This window comes from Danio rerio, chromosome 2, assembly GCF_049306965.1.
Source record: "Danio rerio strain Tuebingen ecotype United States chromosome 2, GRCz12tu, whole genome shotgun sequence".
NCBI lineage: Eukaryota > Metazoa > Chordata > Actinopteri > Cypriniformes > Danionidae > Danio > Danio rerio.
The window spans coordinates 41,916,834-41,934,678 of record NC_133177.1 but is presented as its reverse complement, the minus strand read 5'-3'; the positions used below and the strand labels follow the sequence as shown (position 1 = coordinate 41,934,678).

The window sequence follows — 17,845 nt, the reverse complement described above, 5'->3', positions numbered from 1 at the left end:
TTGATCTGCTATCACACTGGGCAGAGCATAACACAAGGGTGAGAAGGCTGTACGAGTGCTGTTTTTACGGGAATGTTGCACGGCTATCAGCCAATCAGAATTGAGAACCAGACAAAACTGTTTTATATATATATATATATATATATATATATATATATATATATATATATATATATATATATATATATATATATATAATGATTTCAACAGTAACCTGTTAACCAGGTTACAGATTTTTACAGTAGCAATTTAACATTTTTTTACAGTAGAAATCATTGCCATTTTTTACAGTGTACAAATAAAAGTCAATGTGCAAAAACACATGGTTGCTACAATTTTACTCTCACAAAAAAAAAAAAAAAAACATGGTAAATTTTTGTAAGGGATGTTCTCATTGTGAGTGTGTTGCTGGTAGTATGTGCTGAGGAAGGTGTTAAGACCCAGGCTGTGAGTGGGGTTGTGTGGGAGCGTGTTTTGGCACTATGTGCTGCAGGAGGGTAGCAGCTCTCCAGTGCTGGTGCATGAGCAGCCCTCTCAGCTGCCTCAGGGCCGGTTTAGATAGCAGGAAGTAGAGTGGTGGATTCCAGCAAGGTGCCAGACAAATCAGGAGAATGGCAGACAGCGAGGTCACCTCCCACAGCAGAGACACCTCCGTGCTTGACGCTGATGATGGGGCGGTGGGATCGGGGCCGGGGCTTGCAGAATTGAGGGAGGGCGATAAAACATTGACGAACTCCAGCACGTAGTAAGGCAGCCAGCTGATGGCAAACACCAGTGTGGAGCCGATAAGGAGGGCGGTGGCTTTTTTGTTGCGATGGTCTGCGGCTAGAGTGCCCCGGCAACGGTAGAGGTGTGTGATGATGAGCCCGCAGTGCAGGGCAATGCAGAGGAGAGGAGCCACGTAATACACTAGAAATGCAGGAACAAGGAAGCCTAACCAGTGGCCGCGACCTACTGACCACGTGCAGCCACCATCAAACTGGATGTATGTGACTTTAGGCAGGGCCATGGCGATGGAAACCAGCCAGATAACAGCAACCGTGCCAGCTCTGTGGGATAAATAGAGGAATATACAGTAGATTAATATTTTGAAGAGAGACTCAAATAGATAGATTTAAATAAGATATACACTCAGGTCGATAAATATTAGGAGATCTGCACAATTCTAACATTTTTGGCTATACACACCAACACAACGGATTAAACAAGAATGAACAAGATTTTAAACTTTAACTTGGATTTTAAGCAAAGTATCAGCTTTAATTTGAGGGTATTAAACCCATCAGAGAGATAGCAAAAACCTTAGGTGTGGCCAAAACAACTGTTTGGAACATTCCTAAAAAGAAAGAACGCACCAGTGAGCTCAGCAACACCAAAAGAGAGAAGAGTTTTAGAAGGAAATGTTAAATTTTGTGCAATGGCCAAGTCAATTCCCTAACCTGAATCCAATTAAGCATGCATTTCACATGCTGAAGACAAAACTAAAGGGAAAATGCCCTAAACACAAGCAGGAACAAAATACAGTTGTAGTAGAGGCCTACTTAAATCCAGTGCCTGGTGATGTCTATGTTTTCCAGACTTCAGGCTGTAACTGACTGCATAGGATTTGCAGCCAAGAATTAAAAAGTGAAAGTTTGGTTTATGATTATTATTCTGTCCAATTTATTTTGGTCCCTTAACAAGTGGGAGGCACATATGCAAACAGCTGTAATTCCTACAGCGTTCAACTGATTTGGATGTAAAAACATTCAAATTAAAGCTGACAGTCTGCAATTAAAGCACACTAATTCATTTCAAATCTCTTGTATTAGTAATTAGAGCCACAAATGTTAGAATTGTGTCAATGTCAAAAATTTATGGACCTCACAGTATGTAGATATTCAAAATTTCAATTTCATCTACATGATATTGATGTCACGACCACTTTAAAATACAGTGAATAATTTTTTTATTATTTAAAATAATAAGTGCTTTAAAAATAATATTCACATTGTATTTACAATGGTGTTACAACAGTGCCAAATGTTTGGAGAATTAATTGGCAAGCTTAATATTTCAAACTTTTTCACATGTTAATCTGGTCTAATGCATGCTGGAATATACTGATTGACTATTACTGTGGCTATTTATAAGGCTATTGTGCATTAGCACAGTGCAATAAGCTTTCAATAGTTAACATTAGTTAATATGACTAAACTCATGATAAAACTACAAAAGGTTTTATTAATCGAAAGTGATGTTAACTTCTTTTTAAAATTCATAATGCATTAACATTATAGTTGTAATCTGATTAAAAGTCATAATTATTTTATTTATTGGACTTAATAACTAATTAATTTCAGTTATAAATTTTAGCTAATCCAAACATATAGTAACTGTGATAAATCTGGCTTTTTTCACTGTTGATTGTAGTCCATTAAGTTACAAATATTTATCACTGCGACTTTATTGTACCTATTGTACTTTTATAATTTAATTTGGTTGAAACATTTGTTTACTCAGCACAAAGAAAGAAGTATGTTTTGCTATTATACCTGTTACAGTAAAATTTAAGCAGTTTAGGTCAATATCATAATGATAATGAATACTGAAAAGATTTAGAAATTAATAACAACAAGAAAATTTGATAGTCTTTTAAATACAGGAAAAAATATCATGGTATTTTTGATAGATGTGGTAGTATTGTGTGGTCCACTTATACAAATCTTCTAGTATTTAAACTTCGTGGCTATTTACTGTGTTCAGTTAAATCCACAGTCAAGTTTTCGCTCTTTTTTCTCTGAGTTCTAGTTCTGCCTCTTAAATGGCATCACAAGCATTGTATAAGATGGCAATAATTGATCAAGTGAAAGCAATGTAGTCTGACATATTTCTTGTCCATGGCATGTCACTGAAAATAGTGAGCAGTCCAGCAAGTATAAGTATTTTAGAAACCATAAGCACCTGCCTCTATGATCTGTTTATGTTCGAAATGTTTTACAATGCCTTTGGCATAGCCCAGAGCGGTAAGTGGAAAAGTTTCTTCCAGTGATGGAATATTTTAATAATATACATTGGTATTCATGTACTCTGTAATTCCAGAGTAGAACATGAAGGTTTTTTTTTTTGACATTGGTTTTTAAATATTAATATATAATATGAATATAGATGTATTGCATATATCAATCTACAACGGTATTACTGTATCATCACTCTAGCATACTATTCCTTGTAAAATGTATACAGAAAAATGTGATTTATTTATGTTCTGAAGCCAACACACAAATACAACACTGCAAAAAAATGCTTCTCTCACTTAGATTTTTTGTCTTGTATCCGATCCGATCTAATAATTCTGAAATCAAGAAGCATTTTCTATACATGCAAAAAATACAGTTTTGTTTTAAGCAATAATATGCAAAAATTAAATTAATTTTTTCCTTAAAACAAGCAAAATAATCTTGTTTTTCCTATTGACATAAGATTATTTTGCTTGTTTTAAAGGAAAACCCATGTACATTTGAGATATAACTTCTTAAAACAAGACAAGATGTTTGATTTAAGATTTTTTTATATTTGGACTAGAAGCAAGACAAAAAAAAAGTAACAGAAGCATTTTTTGCAGTGAACTTTCTAGCTTTTACCAACTGTCTTTTTTAATCTTCTTTAGATACTCACACCTGCGCAGGGGTGGCTGGAGGCCGTGTCGAGGGAGCCACTATTCGATAACGCAGCACAGAGAGCGCAGCCAGGCTGAAGATGTCCACTCCAGCGGTCAGGGAGGTCATGAAGCTCAACAACACACAAACGCCTCCTCCCAGCTGCCAGTTCTGAGAGCTGGCGCTCAGCAGCACACAGGGCAAGGTGAGCAGAGCGCACAGATCAGCAAAACTCAGGTTTAACAGGAGGACCGAGCTGGGCTTTGAACGACGCCGAGGGTTACGCATCAAAACCAACCACATGAGTAGGTGACCTCCGACTCCCACCAGCAGAGAGAGGATGCTGACCAGAGGCAGCACCAGAGAGAAGGAGATGGTGGTGTTGGTGGAGACTGTGTTGAAGAGCAGATTCACAATCGCAGGCATGATGAATTACAAAAAAATTCAGTCAGTCTCTGGGATCGACAAGAAAAGCCAAGTTACCCACTTATCGCAGATTTCATTGGAATAGTGCATTTAGAGATTTTTTTTCAGCAGAAAATAATACACAGCATATGAAGCAATGGGAAGACATGATAACAAGACCCCCACATTTACCAAATTAATGTGCAAGCCTGCACCCATTAAATATGTGATATACATCTGAGCGCTGGCGTTTGCAATTACGCCGACCAATTATTCACTGAGGTGGTGACAGGAACATATTCCAAGAACAATTTAAAGCCTATGGATTAGCTTTCTCAACAGAACATCCATACAGCCATTAAAGCATCATGAACTAAGGGAGTATATTAAACAAACCCTCTATATGTTAATTCAGTGTACAATGACTACAAAATCCCTCTGTTTTTATAAAATGATATTTGCAGCTGAAATGTAAAAAACTTTTAGATCATGAATATTGGAATATAAGCTGTTCTGAATCAGCAGCTATACTGCAATTCTGTAAAAATAGAAGTGAACGCTCAAATGAAATAATATTATACTATTCAATTATTTTTGATGCAACAGACAGATAAACAGACAGACAGACAGTAAGCCAGACAAAAAAGAAAGGTGGCCAAACAAACAGACAGACAGACAGACAGACAGACAGACAGACAGATAGATATACAGACAGGCAGACAAATAAAGGGATGGATGGAGAGTTGGACAGACAGACATACTGAAATAAATAATGTTGGCCAGACAGACAGACAGACAGAAATAGACAAAAAATTGGCAGGACAGAGAGATGGATAGATAGACAGATGGACAAACAAACAGACAGACAAACAGACAAAAAAAGAAAGAAAGTTGGCCAACCAGACAGGCAGACCGGCACCAGGGAGGACAGACAGATGGACGGACGGACGGACGGACGGACAGACAGAAAGATAGATAGATAGGCAAACAGAAAGAAATAAAGTTGGCTGGACAGACAGACAGACAGACAGACAGACAGACAGACAGACAGAAAAAATGACAGACAAAAATTTGTAGGACAGAGATAGATAGACAGATGGATGGAGGGACGGACAGACAGACATACATAAAGAAAGAAAGTTGGCCAGACAGACAGAAAGAATGACAGACAGACAAAAATTGGCAGGACAGAGAGATGGATAGATAGAGAGACAGATGAACAAACAGACAGAAAGAAAAAAAGACAGACAGACAGACAGACAAACAAGAAAGAAAGTTGGAAAGTTGGTTGACATACAATTGGAAGGACAGAGAAGACAGACAGATACAGAGAAGGACAGACAGGCAGACAAAAAAAAGAAAGAATTTTGGCCAAACAAACAGACAGACAGACAGACAGACAAATAGATTGAGAAATGGATGGAGGGATGGACAGACAGACATACAGAAAGAAAGACAGACAGACAAAAAATTGGCAGGACAGAGAGAGATGGAAAGATTGACAGGCAGACAGAAGGTAGACAAGACAGACAGACAGACAAACAGACAGAAAGAAAGAAAGAAAGAAAGAAAGAAAGAAAGAAAGAAAGAAAGAAAGAAAGAAAGAAAGAAAGAAAGAAAGAAAGAAAGAAAGAAAGAAGAAAAAGTAAGTAAGTTGGCCAGACAGATAATATTAATTGTCCATTGTCCTTAAAAATGATGGTCCAATTATACAAGCTACAGGAAAAAAAACATTTGAAAGGTCTGACAAATGAAAAACGCTCAGGAGGAGAGAGAAAAAACAGGACACACACACACAGCAATGAACACTGGAGAGAATAGAAAAGTTACTTGATCAGGCATCAGTCTGGCAGTCTGTGGGCTCACTTCTGCTCATCTGCTCTCAGGCACAGCAGCCCCTAATACAACCACCCCCTCAACGCACAGAGTCCAACCCTCCACACACAGACAAACAGAAAAAGGGGACACACCTGTAGCCACATCTGACTGACTTTATTCATCCTCTCTCACACACCTGAATCTCTAATCTGTCTCATTAGGAAATAACAACATTCATGTGCTGTTAAGAGACTTTCAACGGAAAGAAACCAATTATGAAGCAGCGTTGAAAGGGCTGAGAAAGTGAAACAGGGAGCTAATTTACATCTATAAATACTTCATGATGCTCCACGGCCTCTTCATAACACCCCGCACACATACACACAGATACAAAACATGAGCACACTCTCCTACACACTCTGACAGACTCGTAATTATGAAGCGAAGCTGAGAAAATGTGTGATAAAGCGCTAAAGTTGTGCGATTAGTTGGGAAAGTTTTAGGCGCAAGAAAAACTCATGAATTGTTTACCTCGTTCTCGTCTCATAAAGTCAAATCAGCTTTTAAAAGCGGATTACTGCAGGGATCTTCCGGTGTTTACTGGCTTCTTGTGATTGCAGCCATCTGCTTGAGTTACTCACTTCTTTCACTGGTCAACTTCAACCACTCGAGTGTGTGTCAGTGTGTGTGAAAGTTGCAAGAAAGGAATATTAGTAAGGATGGTGTTTGTATCGTGCATTTTGCAAAACTGAACTATGGTGTTTGGCATTCTATTGGATTAACATATCACATTATCACAAAATACAGTAGTAAAAACTACAGAATAAGAGGCTACAATGATTTTATAATCTGATACTACACACTTTCTTAATGCTCTTTATACATGTGTAGAGGAGAATACAGGAAGAATATGGGAGGGGAAACTACTGCTGACCAACACAGATAAGGAATGAGATCTAATCTGAAATCAGGCTAAAAAGATCTCTATCTGTAACAGGGCCAAATCTATTCAACCTAAAATTGTTCATAGATTACACGTCACACCGCTTCTACTTGACTCGAATAATACACCACTATTGGCCCACTTCCACTGACTGGTACAGTACGGTATGGTACAGGTCACCTTTATCAGGCTTGCGCTTCCACTACCAAGGGTACCCTTTTGGTGGGCATGGTGTACATCAGAAAGTTTCAGTCGACGTCATTCTCGCTCAAATAAATGTCTACAGTAAAGCAGTACAGGTCGTTCCCATATCATATGAGAAGCCCTTCTCACAAAACAGATGCTTTATACACACAAGTACTGGTGTTTAAAGGTTTATTACTAACTTTTTTATGAACATGATTTGATTATAACTGCAGATCAATGACAGCGCGAAATAGACTACTGTAACATCTGTAGTTATATAAAATTCAAGAGTTCACACTTAGCTGATGATTGATAATAAAGCTAGTTTGGCGTGCTGTCCCGGGAGAGAGCCCTGAGCTTATAAGATCCTCGAGCCCTGGGCTCCCTCCCGTTGCAAGGCGAGAGGGGAGTTTGAGCTCAGGTAGATCTCGATGACTCCCCCTCTTGCTTGTTGTAGCTAAGTGTCAGATATGGATGCTGAAAGGTGTACTCAGAGTTTAGCTAAAGTATACGGATTAATTGTTTAGAGTGCTTGTTTTTTGAACTGTGGGAGGAAATCGGAGGACCTGGGGAAAACCCACGCAACCACTGGGAGAACGAGCAAACTCCGCATAGAAATGCCATCTGGTTTGGAAAGGAATTAAACCAGGGGCATTCTTTCTGTGAGGCAACAGCGCTAATCGCTGGCCACCGTGAGGCCCGTTTGAAAGGAGGGAAAGTAAGGTTGGGTGGGGGGGGGGTTCTTCAAGACGAAGATATTGAGATGAGAAAACTCTGGTTTTTTATAGTGAGTTAAGGATCGTCTGATAGGATAATCAGTCATTAGCTAAAGTTGGAACAGCTGTGAACAATCATAAGCATGTAATCCTCTCGAAATTTGTTTATAAATAAACTTCACTAAATATATAAATGCAACATATATGAACACATACAGATCCCTACAATCTCTGATATGTTTTTCTTATAGAACAACTACACACAGCTTATGTTTAGTCTCTATTTAGGTTCATAAACAACACACAACATAGCCCACAGTCAGTGCAAACCTCTCATGTGTCTGTAATCTTCACCAGCACATGTTAGCACTGTTAGAGAGTAATTTTGACATTCCGAGTTCATAATAGTCCAAAAGGCGATGATAAACAAGGCAGTTTGTTTGTGATTCAGGTTGCTGAAACAATTTGCATCTGTCGGGCTTCTCCTTTGTTTGTCCGCGTTTGTCCTTTTCTTTCTGAGTGGATCAGATGATGGAGACACTTCAATAGTCATGCGCACATCGTTATCATCAGCATAAGAAGTTCGTTACATCAAATATAGACGTAATCGTGAGCTCCCGGAAGAAAGCGAAAACCGCTCGTATTTTTACACGGCCTCGTAAAACAACAATGTGACATGACAGATGTTGTTTTTCTTGGCTTTGTGGCTGTACATCAAGACAACGACAAGGTTTGTTTGAGCTCGGGTCATACATGGCTCGTTATTATATGCATATTTTTACGGTTTTATGTCACGGCTGTGTATTTAAAACAATACTATGTTTTCATTCTGGCTAGCTCCACACGAGCTCGTGACATATCTCTGTAACCAATCAGCGTTCACCTGCGCGTGTAGCTCCACCTTTTGGTACCCTTTCTCGTGTTTGGTACCCTTTCGAAAGGGTGCCAAAAAAGTGGTACAGTACGGTTCGGTACGCCGTTTGACAGTGGAAACGGCCATAAAAGGGTACTGAACCGTACCTTGCGGTCATGGCTCAAAGCTCATGACCATAGGTGAGAGTAGGAACGTAGATTGACCAGTATATCGATAGCTTTGCCTTTCAGCTCAGCTCCTTCTTTACACCAACGAACCGATACATTGACCGCATTACTGCTGCCGCTTCACCAATCCAACTGTCAATCTTACATTCCATCCTTCCCTCACTAATGAACAAAACCCCAAGACACTTGAACACCTCCACCTTGGGTGAAGACTTTCCTCCAACCTGGACATGGTTAATGATGTTTTATGATTAACAGTTAAAATGTTAATAAAAAGATCTGATACTATGGTTGAAGGCAAAATGATTTCTTTAATTCTTTTTTGAATATTTCTCTAGTGCTGCAAGAATTAGAAGAGTTTTTCCCCTAATACATTTTTAAACAATAGTTTTCATAACTAATTTCTTTTGTCTTTGCCATGATGACTACATGATAACTTACTAAATATTTTCATTCATTTTCCTTTAGCTTAGTCTCTCTTTCAGAGGTCAACACAGCGGAATAAATCACCAACTATTCCGGCATATATTTTACACAGTGGATGTTCTTCCATTCACAACCCTATACTGGGAAACACTCTAACACACTCATTCACACACACACTCATACACTGCAAATCTAATTCACCTATAGCGCATGTCCTTGGTCAGTGGGGGAAACCGGAGCCAAAACGAGAAGAACATGCAAACTCCACACAGAAATGCCAACTGACCCAGCCGGGAACTCAACCAGCAACTTGTTCAAGCACTAGAACAGAAAACCTTCTAAGACAATACTCATAACCAAGGAGGACACCGGCGCCCAAAAACACAGCGCCCCAACTCAGCCTAAACAGGCAAAATTTTTGTGCAGGATCGGGAGTGAAGGTGTCACGTAAGCGTGATCAAAAACAATAAACAAAAGGAGCGGATCCAAGTGCAGATTATTTATTTACAGTGCAGCCAACAAGGTGATAATACAAAGTAACAAATAAACGACAAAACCAGAAACTAAATCAGAGACGAGGCTCAGGAAAAACAAACTCAAACAACTAAACCTAATTAGAAAACAGACTAGACAAATGACACACGAACTAGACTAATGCAAACATACGAGAACAGGATCAGAAATACAAACTTGGAATCTAAGACTTACTGGAAACTTGAACAAGGAAGACAACGACGCGATGACAAACATAGGTGGAATGGTGGAATATATAGTCCAGATAATCAACGGTAACACAAAACAGATGTGATGATAGATCAGTGTAGGTGTTCCGGTGTGTGCGCGGGGCATGAATGAACATGTAGTTGTTTCCTGGGGCACTGTAGCGCCTACAAAGTCCTAGAGCACTACAGCGCCCTCAGGTGTTCACAGACGGATGTGACAGAAGGTATCTTCTGAATGTGAAAATAAGCTGCTTTTGGGCCGTACGCATATCAGGTATTTTACATGTGCTTGCATTTCCCAGGCGCACCAGTTGAAAACCGCGTGTCACGTTACAAGAACTGACCGATCAGCTTCATACTTGGAATATACACATTTCAGTCGACTGAGTACCTCAGACAAACACAGAATACTGCAGTTCTTTTGCACACTATGGATGTCAGTGGTTACAGGTATCCAGGTATTTTATTCATGTCATTCTTTTGTGTTAAAAAAAGACAAACAGGTTAGAAACAAGTGAATGATGGGAGAATTTAAAGTTTTAGGCGAACTATATCTTTTACTCTTTTGAATATGTCAAGCTGCTGTGATCAACCAATTGTAAGGTTTTTCAGTAAATATTAAATTACTGAAAAAGCTACCATTTATTTTGTATTTTTAGAGGTATATTTTGTTTTAAAAGTAACTTTAAAGTAAAGTAACTAGCAATTTGAATACTTTTTAAATGATGTAAAATGTAATTAGATTATAGTAATTAGTAATTTATAATCTATTACTTTTTAAAGTAACTTACCCAAAACTACTAATAAAAGTACCTTTATTTATTAGCAATGCATTTTAAATTGAGCAAAACCATAAAGAAACATCAACTTATTTTTCTTTATATATATAAAAAAAATAATAATAATTATATATATATATATATATATATATATATATATATATATATATATATATATATATATATATATATATATGTGTGTGTGTGTGCAAGGTAGTGGCGCAGTAGGTAGGGCATCCGCTGCGTAAAAATGTGCTAGATAAGTTGGCGGTTCATTCTGCTGTGGCGACCCTGGATTAATAAAGGGACTAAGCCGAAAAGAAAATGAATTAAAATGAATGAATAAATGAATAATAGGCGCCACTGCTTCGCCCACATATATATATATATATATATATATATATATATATATATATATATATATATATATATATATATATATATATATATATCAGGGTCATTAACTTTGAATTTATGGGAGGAATTTTGAAATTTTGATGCCGTTTATTTGCCTCAAGCACTGATTAATTTCCAACCCTGCAAGGCAGCACCAGTACGTTTTCATTAAGAATGGAGAGCTAAAGAGCATGTGTTGTGTAATCCTAGCTTTAATGAATGTGATCGTAAGATCATAAATGTGTATATTAGTCCACGCACAGCCTTTTGTTCCCTAAGTCAATGTCATCGTGTGTGTGCAGCTGCCTTTAACGTCAAGCCACTTCATTTGCAGCCTCCCCTACTGCTAGTGGAAGTGTGCGTGTGGGTGTAGAAGTGTGTGTGTGAGTTAGACATGCCATTAATGAAATGATTTATGCATATTCTGACAATCTCCCGTGACTTTGTGCGATTGTGTCAGTGGTTGTGTAATGCATGTAATACCTAATAATGTAATGACTTTTCATTGTGCCTCGTACGTTTTAAACATACAAGACAAATTACTCTTTTGATCGGTGATGTTTTCCTTTAGCAATCTGAACAGGTGTGAATATGATGATGTGACGGGAGTTTGGAGCGTGTCGTCCACAGATGCTCAGCGTTTGGGCTAATATTCGTTGGAAATGTACTATTGGGGGCTTTTTTTCCCTGACAAGCCTAATCAGTTTGAAACAGAATGCTGGCATTTCCAGACAGTTCCTAGATAACAGAGCCATAATCTTTAAGAAAAAGTCAGATATCTTAATGGGAACCCAAAGACTTCTGAAAGTAATTCACTCGACCTGCTGTGTTATCCATATTCATGTCAAAACTAATGTTTCATGTTATGTTAATGTTATTTTCCTTCGGATCAGTTATAAATATCTATATGATGAACAATTATTGTGAAAAGAAATATACAAGTAAACTTGAATTAAATATCAGAGACAAAAAAAAAAAAATAACAGATCAACCAAAAATGAAAAGTTGCTGCTATTTTACTCACCCACAGGCCATGAGAGATGTAGGTGGCTTTTTTTCATCAGTACAGCATTAAGAAATGCAAAAGCTGTGGATTAAAGGCAATAATGTTGTAAATAATGTACAGTTTCTTGCAGAGACCAATCAATTTGCTTTATTAGACCTCAATGTGTCATCAGAAGCCCTGGGTATTCATTTTGTTGTGACTGTTTGACTCTTGTAAGTGCCGGTAGCTTGTGATTTGCATGTTATGATTAAAAAAAGACCACTGTTTCACCTAATAAAATGTTTTCCTTAACCTTTTTGTACTGTTGGGGATTTTTTCGTCCACTCATGGGGTTGATTTTGAGTCTTTATTTGGGCATAACTTTATATGGGTCTCAGCTAGCAGAATGATTTTTAGTGACAAATCTTATTTTGACACCAAAATGCATTGAATTAAAAAAACTCGAGAAAACGCTCTAGGCAAATTTACTACACTTTTGTTATGTTAGGGATGAAAACAAGATTAAACTGCTGTAAAAATGCATCACATAAATATTTTTTTTTGCATAAATGTGTTATTCAAAGCTCTAATCAAAACTACTCAATTAATTAGAAGATTACAGAATTTTAACTCTTTTTTTTGTTGTTGTCAAATTCATAAATGAGGCCCTGATTTGGTGAAATAAAACAAACAAAATTCATATTTTCCATATAAGAAATCATTGAGGACTGAGTCTAGGACATGTGAGACAACATTGCCTTTGATGCATTGTTATATTTTCATTTAATTTTTTTCTCCCTAATTAACTGTTGGTGGCTATGTTTGCCCCGTTGAATTCCATAACCACTTTTTTTTATCACAAAACCATGACATCATATAATCATGCATGTTTGATTGTTGGTGGTTTTCCCTGTTGACTGTAATTTCTTCTGTTTTCAGTTGGCACCATTAACCCTTTAGATAGACTCTTTAGATAGTAAGCTTAGTTTCTGTTATTTATTTGGGGTATAACAGCAAATTAAAGTGTGTATGTGTGTCTGTGAGTGTCTGATTGTAAGAGTGACCTTTGCACACTTTCCTTGATGTGTCTGAGAAAATCAAAATATGCATCTCAGCTCCAGAACTACATGGAGTAAATAAAAACAAAGACTGTATTTACGCACCATCAAGTGTAGTTAAAATGGAACTCAATGCGCCAAAAACAGCCACCAATAGTAAATTAGCGAGAAAAAAATAAAAAAGAAGAATGCATTAAAGCCAGTGTTGTTACTAATGTCCAAGACTGTGATAAAAGGTTGAAAAAAAAACAGACAATTATTTTTTATATTGAAAATACGTAATTTTGTATGTTTGTTTATGTGTATGTATATATATATATATATATATATATATATATATATATATATATATATATATATATATATATATACTGTTTTTCTGATGCATTTTTACAGCAGTTTAATTCAGTGGATGTTTTCATCCTTAACATAACAAAAGGGTAGTAAATTTAAACAGTGCACAAGGGTTAATGTTCTACAGGACATTTGTGAAACTACCACTTTAATGAGGGTTTATGAAGAACCAAAATGAACAAAATTGCCCCATAAATTCAACGTGGATGTTTCCAAACAAAGCCATGGCTGAATTGTGTAATTGTTTTGTTGCAGAATGAATCATTGTGTTTGGACGACTCTTACTGAGTGAATCAGTGAGTCAAGAAATCATAATTTTTGAATAAATCTATTTAGAGAGCATTCCAAAAGCATACTTATAAAAATGGTCACTTGATTCGTTCCTGAATTAATCCGTCAGCAGCTATGTTTCCATCCACCTATTTGTTATGAGCATTTTAGATATGCGCATAAAAAATGGTTGATGGAAACGCCATAAGCATCAGTTTTGAAAATTCTCATGAAACACATATGAGCATAACTGAGTAGGATAAACTTTTTATTCGATAAGAAAAGCAGCGCATAAACTATGAAGGAAACACTTTTATCGAACAAATTCCAGTATGCGCATTAAAAAAGGTCACGTGATTTTGTTACGTGAAATCATGTGATGATAAAAATGTGTGTGAATGGACAATCCAGCAAGTGGAGCGCATTGTAAAACATTTGAAATGTTGTTTTGGTCATTCTAAAATGCCTTAACCGTTTTAATATCAGTGTTATTATATTATTAATTATCTCCAGAACTGTCAAGAGCGTCTGTGTTCCACGCCTTTGAACTCCACCACATGTTTACTGCATGTCAGCATGTCTTCCGAGGAGCAAGTCATTTATTAAATAAAGAAAAGATTTACGCAGCTTCTCCAAACTCAGCACATTGCGTTTTTACTGTTGATATTTGGCACCAGTTATTTAGTAAGTGAAACGCTGCTTTATTTGCATGTCTTTCATACGATGTGCCAGTTTTGCACATAAATTATTTTGCATCTTTGCATGGAAACATAGCTAGTGGCTTTAGGTTTTGATCGAACCATACAGAGTTTAGAACTGTGTACTACTATCACTATTTTTATTAAATCTCTATAGTATTGTAGATTAACGTGACTAACAAGATTTATTCGAATTAAGTGAACAACTCAATGACTACAGATTAAATTAATATTCATTTTAATGTGAGAATTGGGGGAAATAAATGAATTGCAAAATATTAACTTGAATTAGCAAAACACGAGTCAAAATTGTAGAGCAAAACTCTGAATTTTTAAAAGAATAGTGAGAACAGGGATAATGCTTAGCCTGATCTCACGGGGAAACCTAACTATTTTATGTTTCGTAAGTTTAGTAGCTAATTCGTACAAGTTCAGCTGTACAAAAATGTACAATATTAAAAAGGGGGTGCGGCACCCAACCCTGCCCCTAAACCCAACCATCAATGGGTGATGAGCAAATCAAACTAAATTTTTACCAATTAGATCGTATTAATTGATATGAATAAGCCACTAAATAAAAATGTTACAAATTGCTTTGAGACTGAGTTATAATATTTGACAAAACCCTGCTTTTTTCAGCAGACAAAGCAGCAATGTAGCCAGTATTTTTCAAATGTAGTATTACATCTATTCCCTCTTCTGTCAGATTGTTCAATTTAAACAAAGAATGAAATCTTAATATAAAGTCTGCTACTGCATGGTCTAAAAAAACAGTACCAACAAAATCCATTTTTGAATTTACACATTGTTTAATATAGCGCTGATGTGACGTGCATGCATGCATTTACACAGCATTTATGATTGCATACATTATGTTAAGAGATTAATGTGTTTAATATGTATGTGGCGGCAGTCTAAACGAGTTAGCTGAATCTTTCAGTCAGCTGGTTTGTTTAATATGCTAATTTATTTAACGAAGCTAACAACTGTACTCATGAAAGGGTAGCTTAATTGAATCATGTAGCTACTCGGCTGATTCATTCAAATGTGCTTAATCTCTGAGAAACAAAAACACTGTTGTGCTCATTTCTAGAAGCAGAAGTTCCTCGGTTCTGCATTCTTTGACAGGACAAAAATAAATGTATTTATGGCTACTCAACATATTCAGCTGTTATGTAAAATTATCAAAGGCCTGTGTTATAATTATAAATATAAAAACAGATTTTTTTTATCATTTCTATTGTATTTCTTCTTACATGCAAATCAAGTCATTTCAGATCTGTACAATTTGAAAAATTAGTCTTTGTTATCATTTTATTCTTTCTTTGAGGCATTAACCAATCACACACATTAGTGTTGAGCTGATGAGTGCAATGACCAATCAGCTGTGTATTGATTAGTCACCGCCCGATGAAACTGCAGGAGTTTTGTGTTCAATGACTCATGAATTCTCTCTCTCATCATCATCATCATAAACAAGTGTTAAAACTACTAAGTCATTTCACACTTTCAGGCATTATAGTGGGAGTTTTTATGAAAGTGCATAAGTCGCGCTAGAATAAAACATTTCTTTACTGAGAATGCAGAAGTTTCCCATATGAAAAATATTGTAATTTATAGGAAATGCTATAGTGTTTTAACCATACTATAATAAAGTGTAGGCTAGTATATATTATTGTGTGGTATATATAAAAGGATGCTATAACATACTGTAGTATTAGCTATTCTGACAAACGGTAGCGTAAATACTGTAGTATACTTTAGTTTTTATGTTGTTTATTGTAGTACTCTAACTTAATATAGTATTGGGTATTTTAATATTCACTATACCGTTGTTGTTTTACCACAGCAACTTTAGTATTACCACAAGTAATTCAAGTATGTTTTACTTCAGTATTTTTAAAAGACACTGTAGTATTTACTATAAATCCTATTTTTTTCATGCCAGAGCAAATTATTAGCAAACATTAAAAAATTAATATATCAATAATAAACAATGATTTGTAATAATATTAAATGCAATACTTTAGCTTACAGTTTTTTTTTTTTTTTGATAACATTTTATTAGTAACTCGTATTTAAGAAAATGGTTAAACTGCTCATTTTACAATGACAACTCATAGGCTACGTTTAATTATTAAGAGGATAATTATAAACATTGCCTTTATCATGGAAAAAATGCTCCTGGAAATCGATTGCAGTGGGTAAATATTGCAATTAACGTTGAAAATATTTATTCTGATCAGTAGTATTGAGATTATTAGGCTACTGAATGGTTTTACACATACATTATCCTGCTAACGATGCGACAAGGCCCCAGAGGGAGAATTATAAAAAATAAGCATAATGGTTGCCAATTGCCATAGAGTCTAGACAAAGATGGAATATACCGTTTAGACCTCATTATACAAAGAAATTGGCCAGAGAACCCAATAAATGACCTTTGAATCAAGTAACCTGGAGAGCAGAAAACATTCATACCTCCAAACAGGTAATTTGGTGAAATAAAAAGTCTCATGAGGCAACAATGGAATAAATAGCCCATTGTCCTCAGAGACCGTTTAAGCTTCACAGGCAATAAATTTCCTAATCTCTGTTTGAAAATCGCTCTTCCATAACAGAAAGATGATGTTTACTTTGGCTTTGGGCCTCTACTGCCCTCCTGTGCCATTAAAAGGCAATACGAGACTTATGATGGGTGGCAGCTTGTCTCCACCACTTCAATTAAACTTTAATTCACTTGGAAATGGCTTCGACATGACAAACAGTGCAACTATTAAACTGTGAGTAGTATTTTTTGTTTTCCTAAATTCACTTTGAATGCAACGACGATCAGTCTATATATTGTTACAAATGATTTCTGTTTAAAATAAAATGCTGTTCCTTGTACTTTATCCTGAAAAAAGTACCATGGTTGCAACAAACATATTAACAGTAGCAAGTCAGCTGTTTTTAGATTTGATAATAACGTTATTGAAAGCGTTAAGTTACTTTTAAAAGCAATAATGTGATGGGAAGTTATGTTTGATGTCATTTTTGCATTAAAATAGCAAAAAAAAAAAAAAAAAAAAAAAAGACTAAATATTGTAAGATATTACTTTTAAAAGTAACGTTACCAAATACTGGTTGTTGAACATCAAATCAGCATATTAGAATTATTTCCAAAGGATCATTTGACACAGGATTGAAAATGACTGAAAATATATATATATATATATATATATATATATATATATATATATATATATATATATATATATATATATATATATGTAAATAAATATATATACAAAAGCAATTAGAATAGCTTTACTTGAATAATATTTCTCCACATTTACTGTACTTTTGCTTTAAGTAGAAAGAACAAGATTTTGTTAACTCCAAACCTTTATGTTTGCATATTTAAGTAC

At 35.9% G+C, this 17,845-nt stretch overlaps 1 protein-coding gene across 2 annotated transcripts; it reads right to left on the bottom strand.

Moving 5' to 3' along the window:
• Positions 1-299: 299 nt before the first annotated feature.
• Positions 300-17,086, bottom strand: si:ch211-119o8.4. Of its 2 annotated transcripts, XM_073928674.1 has the most exons (3): positions 16,917-17,086; positions 3,658-4,093; positions 300-1,049 (listed from the first exon to the last, which is right to left on the bottom strand). In XM_073928674.1, exons 2-3 carry the CDS (start codon positions 4,062-4,064, stop codon positions 434-436), a joined length of 1,023 nt encoding a protein of 340 aa, XP_073784775.1. In that variant the 5' UTR covers positions 4,065-4,093; positions 16,917-17,086; the 3' UTR covers positions 300-433. The 2 variants fall into 2 exon arrangements, with proteins under 2 accessions (XP_073784775.1, XP_021321995.1); XM_021466320.3 differs by lacking the exon at positions 16,917-17,086 and having other exon boundaries at positions 3,658-4,194.
• Between the last annotated feature and the right edge of the window lie 759 nt (positions 17,087-17,845).

Excerpts from the sequence above, each read along its gene's own strand:
- si:ch211-119o8.4 (XM_073928674.1), bottom strand. The coding sequence starts at position 4,064 with ATGCCTGCGATTGTGAATCTGCTCTTCAACACAGTCTCCACCAACACC. Across the intron at positions 1,050-3,657 it reads CCAGCCACCCCTGCGCAGGT|AGCTGGCACGGTTGCTGTTA; the intron begins GTGAGTATCTAA and ends TTTATCCCACAG.